Source organism: Phytophthora cinnamomi, assembly GCF_018691715.1.
Source record: "Phytophthora cinnamomi strain GKB4 chromosome Unknown Contig45, whole genome shotgun sequence".
NCBI lineage: Eukaryota > Oomycota > Peronosporomycetes > Peronosporales > Peronosporaceae > Phytophthora > Phytophthora cinnamomi.
Genome location: NW_027150978.1, coordinates 735763 through 741881, shown reverse-complemented (window position 1 = coordinate 741881; position 6119 = coordinate 735763). Strand labels below are relative to the sequence as shown.

Genomic DNA, 6119 nt, shown 5'->3' with positions numbered 1-6119 from the left:
ACATGGCGCAGCATGGCGCAGCAATCCTTCCGAAAAACGCTTCTTTTTCCGTCGAAAACGTATTATTAATCGCATAATTGTCCTAACAGAGCGGCAGAATATCAATTAGTCCAGAACAAGGGGTAAACATGTTGGAGAGTCAACGCACACAATCACAACTTACACTGAATGCATTGAGCGACAGCATGAAAACGAAGCAGTAGCAGCAGCTACAGAGCAAGCATTAATTAGATACCGCACACACGAATACTAATATTATATATACCAATTGCCAACTTACATCACACGTCCTGGCTACAGCGGTGCACGCAACACGTTTCCATGACCATGCCATACGTTATAGTAGCTGCATCATCACTCCGACACCGAAACACATCGCCATGACAGCTGCTCCGCAACACGCTATCATGGCTGCAGCTACAACGCAAACGGCAATTAGCTGTCAGAAGCACTACTAGCAATACTACACAGTACATACCCATCGTGGTGTCGAGGCCGCAGGCCAACATGAGCAGCAACACCAATGTGGACGAGAGCGCCCGATGCCGTCCATCGCAGCCGCATATTTCAGCCCTGCAGCACGCGACCGCCAGGCATGCACGCCATGGCAACTGCCACCACAGCTTAGCCAAGCGTCGCCTCCAGGCCTCGCTTCCAATCCTCGCCTCTGTGTTCACCAGGATACCACCTCCCGGCGCAGAGCTGGCCACCGCCGCCGCCACGCCCTCGCCGAAGCGCCAATTCACGCCGAACGTCAGCATCTCGTCGATCACGCGGCTATAGGCGTTGCACACGCAGCAGTCCTGCTCTACCAGCTTGCTCGGTGTGATCTCCTGCGCTCGAGATCGCAACAGTCAGTACATTACAATACCCCTCCAGGCTTCTGTGCAGTCTAAGGACCTGCCTAGTAGATGAACTGGATGCTGCTGCCAGAGCTGCCGTCGCAGACCACAGCCTCGCAGCGTCGGTAGTGGTGGCGTCGCGGCCGAGTGCCGTGTTTAGCCGCATCGCCAGCGCCGGTCCGCCGTTTCCTTGCTGTGCTTCTCGACCTCTTCTCTCTTTGGCGACTGAAAGCAAATATTAACCAATGAGTTACAGTGATTATAACTGCAGTTATCATGTAATGGAACTTCAGATAACTTCTGTTATCCGAGGGACGAGAAGAAGGCGGCGCCCCCATTCGACTTCCGATAACTAGGGTTAATTCTCCTCAAATGCTAATTATAGATGTTGTTCCCACTATCAAAGCGAGGTGGCCACCTCAGATGAAAAGCGTCGCCATTCGCATATAACAAGATAACGCTCGGTCCCATGTCCTGGAGGATGACGCTGAAGTCAAGGTGGCGGGGTGTTCTGACGGCTGGAGCATAACGCTCCAGAATCAGCATGCTCAAAATTTAAACTGCTTAGATCTGGGGGTTTCGCTTCCATCTAATCGCTACAGTCACAGACTACACCCCGTACAATCCCGGAGCTCATCAAGGAAGTGGAAAATCGCTTTAAAAATACAACAGCAGATACGCTGAACAAAAATCATTCTTGACGCTGCAGCACGTCATGGATCTTATCATGAACTTTAATGGTGGAAATGATTACCGGCTTGGACATTTGCTTAAGGACAAACTGATGCGAACGGACAGTCTTCCAACGTCATTGCCATACGATGCAACATCTCTCGCCAACGCGAGCGCCTCCCTGCTATCCATCGCAGCAAGTGGGATCCTCGTAGCACCCGAAGCCAAATCATGTGCCCCTCAAGTATGTAGTGAGATCTTAGATCCATTTTTTGTGTATGTAGTGCGGCAGAACAAGAACGCCGGCGCCTCTCTGGACTGTGCCTCGCTTAGTGTCAACTCTAGATCTACAGCACTCTCACAATTTTGTAATCAGGAAAATGAACGAGGCGGAGCGCTGCGCAAAAAAAAAAAGGTCGTCTATTTCCGAACGGAGGTAGTACTTACTTTCCAACCGTCAGAACCCTTATTACTACTACCTCCGTTCGGAAATAGATAACCGTTTCCAATCATATTTCAGCCTACTCAACATAATTCCCTTTCTAAACCGATCGGCTTTGAATTCTGAATCTCCCGCGCTTTCCCCCGCTCACTGGCCACCGCACACTGGCCCCCGCACACTGGCTTCTGGATTCAATTCGAAAGTTGGCGGCTGGGGGAGATTACGAATACGGGTAGTGAACGCCAGGCCGTCTGGGAAACCCTACTGCTTCGCAACGTAGGAGGCGAGCTACACGTGGGGCGATCGTCCGGGTTGCAATGTACGTCCACGTGAGCCGCCAAGTTGTCGAGCGCGTTGGAAGCGTGGAATCAACTCGATGGGAGATCGAGTAGCAGCTGTGGTCAAGTCAAGAAAGAGTGCAAGATGGACCGCCGCCCTGCTGCCCCTGCGAACCGCCCGGACGACTCTCGCCCCCCACCACCACGCCGACGCCACGCGCTGACGCTGCTGCGCCGAGGCCTGGAACGCCAGATTCGACGGAGACGATGGAGCTGAACCCGAGGCTGCCGCTGGAGTTCTCCTGGATGGACGAGGAGCGCCCGCCTTTCGTGCCCGGACCGATTCCCCCCGTGTCTCGCATGTACATGCGCTACATGCCCCACGCTCTACTTGGCGCGCGTCGTGTGCTGGAAGCGATGCGGGATCCGACGACGATGGAGGGCTCGGTTGCTGACGATGAGCGTGAGGCGAAGGCTAAGAGCGACGCTTGGACGGAGGACTCGCGCTTCCCGCTGCCAGCGCCCATGGAACATATCATGAAGTCTAACGGTGGAAATGATTACCGGCTCGGACATTTGCATAAGGACAAACTGATGCGAACGGACAGTCTTGCAACATCATTGCCATGCGATGCAACATCTCTCGCCAACGCGAGCGCCTCCCTGCTATCCATTGCAGCAAGTGGGATCCTCGTAGCACCCGAAGCCAAATCATGTGCCCCTCAAGTATGAAGTGAGATCTTAGATCCATTTTTGTGCGGCGGAACAAGAACGCCTGCGCCTCTCTGGACTGTATCTTGCTTAGTGTCAACTCTAGATCTCCAGCCCTCCCACATTTTAAACGCCTGCGCCTCTCTTGACTGTGCCTCGCTTGGTGTCAACTCTAGATCTCCAGCACTCCCACAATTTTATAATCAGGAAAATGAACGAGGCGGAGCGCTGCGCAAAAAAAAACAAATGGTCATCTATTTCCGAACGGAGGTAGTAATCAGGAAAATGAACGAGGCGGAGCGCTGCGCAAAAAAAAAACAAATGGTCATCTATTTCCGAACGGAGGTAGTAGGGATAGTTGGGCTGGTGCTCCCTACATGTACACTAATTGCTCTTTCGCGCTGTTGGTAATCGGTAGCAATCTCATCTTCGTTTGCGAAGCTCACTACTCGGATGCACTGGAGCAGCGCGCCTAGTTCATGGTCCAAACGGCACGCACCTGGTCGAGCTCCACACCCGACGAACCAGCAAAGCCGCCCAGCTGGAAACCGTCCGGTGCGCAAACTGTTCCGTTCTTGGTCGTGGTGGTACCACCAGCAATCGATCTGCCACTAGTAGTGCTGATCTTGATGTAGAAGATGCGCGTACGGCTTTTGTATTTACCCCAGTGGGCCTCCAAACACTTGAAGCGTTCACCAGAGTTCAGAGTGAGAGTCTGCGGGTTGCCGCCGTTACCGCCGTGGAACGGATTGTTCTTATTTCCGTCCGGGCTTGTAACGTCGATTCCAACGCCATTCACACGCTCGCCCGTGCGGATCGTGACGGAATGCACGCTTTGTCCAGCGGTGGCAAAGGTCGAATCCGTAAAAAAGGTGCCGTGGGGTTCGCCGAATTTATCGCTCAATCGATATCTTTCCCAAGCCGCGTCAGAACCGCTTGCCAGTAGCATAACCGCCGCCGCCACAGTCTGAGAGAAGAACTTCATCGTTGTAACTTGAGTTTCGTGGTGGTAAGTTGGAAAATTGAAGAATGAGGTGCTCGTCGTAGAGCTTCCCGAACGAGAACGCGCCAATAGCCTTGGTGTTACAGGTGATTCGATTGTATGGTCACTAAACCTAACTTATGGCATCGACCCTCGCTTCGCACAGTGCAGCATCCGGTATTACAGCAGGATAAAAGATAGGATCGGTTGATCGGTAGGCATTGCTACAGCCACTTACTAGTACATGTACTGAACACAGGTGTCACACATCTCTACGTATTAGAGCGTGTTCACTACCTACCTAAAATACACGACCAGACAACAAAAACGAGGTGTAAAAGAGAGGTGGTACCATTTTGGTCCCGATTTTCTTTTACTGTACAGTATTAGCTCCTCGTTTAGCCTCTTGAAAACACAAAATGAATCGAAACACAACACAGTAAGTACTTACGTTATATCAAACAGTGTCCGGGGTACAACTTCGGGCACTTATCTAACCCGACTGATGTTTGACATGTGAATGGAACTACATGAACACGAGCCGAACCACACGCGATCATTTAGTTTGCGTAGTCTCTGCCTCGTGATATATGTACATGTATAATGGATCGGATAATCTGATTAATCTGATTGGCGTAATCATATTACAGTATAGCGTGGGCGCTGTCGACACAAGTACAATCAATAGACCTCCAAATCAGAATATGACAACTACGCGGTGAGCTGTGCAATCAGGGAAGACGAAGGTGCGACATTTTAGGGTATTTATCTCTCGGCCGAGAGCTGACCAAGGGATCAATATTGAAAGAGCTGAGAAGATATGATCAGTCGTTCACTTGGTCGTCTCCTTCGTGCGTGCACGAATCGCGCGAATTCTCTCTGCTTTTCACTCAGTCGCTGCATGTCATTCTTCAAAATCCCATCTCGCTACCGATCATCATGGCTCGCTCCACTCCCAGCACCCGATCCTAGCTTTCTTCAGCCCGCTCTGGCCCGACTTCGAGCTCTCTTTGTCCCGAGGAAGCCTCGGTAGAGAGGCGCAAAGCTCGTCGTGGTTTCTTACAGCTCCAGGAGCTGGAGAGTTTACGCGCGAGCAAGCGCGCGCGTCATCACTTCGATCCATTGCCTGATAGTGACGAAGATGAAGACGCGGACCACGCCATTTTGGACACTTCCAGGCGCTTGGGTACCGGGTACTAAGTTTTACCGTCACTTTCACTGCACGAAAATCACGCTCTGCCCATTTAATCAGAATCCGATCGTCCAACTCGGAATCTTTCGTATTGTGCTAGCCGTAGTGGAATAAATGGAGTAGCTGAGCTCGTCTCATCGTCATGGTGCTCTCGATCAGTAGCAGGCGGAAAAGGGAACAAAGGTTGTGCTTGGGCAACTAGGCCCTACCGTGCAGGGAAGGCAGCTTCTGATCTCGAGGTCTAATAATATACTGTATAGTATGCATGAGCAATAATACATAATTGTACTGTCTGTAGCAAGATCCTACCATGTACAGTCACGGGTATTGTGCGACAGAAGAGAGGGCCAGAGAAGGAGTTGCTGACTTCAACCACATCCCATTGATAATACCAGGTGTATCTGAAGAAGTTGACCAGACACCGTTGTTGCAAATTGTGGTTGCGGCCCCGTGCGAGACCGCGCGTATCAGCAGTACCCGTGTATGTACAGTACAGGTTTCCCCGCTGAATCTGCAAAGGTGGGACTAAAAAAACTGCGAGGTTACAATAGCTCATCTAGGGAGTTGGTCAGCACCTCGGCAAATATCGCATCTTTGGTGATAAAGTATAGATCCTCCCGAGACCATGCCAAATCACACGAGGGACCTATTAACCTACAAAAGACTAGGTAATTCGGGATAATCTATGGTTTTTCGTGTGCAAATCAATCGCTCAAGAGAGGCAATGTAACTATTTGAATATCACGCTTTTCTCGAACTCCTGCACTTGAGCACTCCCGTGCCAACTGTAACGCGGTTACGCTCGCTACCCTTCGATCTTATCCAAGTGCATCGACTCGAGCATGCACTGGATCGATCGGGAGCGAGATCAACACGTAGAGGCGCGGGTTCTGAGCGACGTATGAGGGGGCATACTGCTTGCTCGGTGTGGTAATGCACAGACATGGTATTGAATTGGCGCGAATATGAACCCGCTAGCATGCGAGGACACATCTCGGCA

The 6119-nt window shown here is 51.4% G+C and overlaps 1 protein-coding gene across 1 annotated transcript; it reads right to left on the bottom strand.

The window, feature by feature from the left end:
• Positions 1 to 337: 337 nt before the first annotated feature.
• Positions 338 to 3930, bottom strand: IUM83_15673 (uncharacterized protein; the record flags this gene model as incomplete). The annotated part of the gene is made up of 3 exons (XM_067940507.1): positions 338 to 417; positions 479 to 833; positions 3445 to 3930. 3 exons carry the CDS (start codon positions 3928 to 3930, stop codon positions 338 to 340), a joined length of 921 nt encoding a protein of 306 aa, XP_067790646.1.
• Positions 3931 to 6119: the final 2189 nt, after the last annotated feature.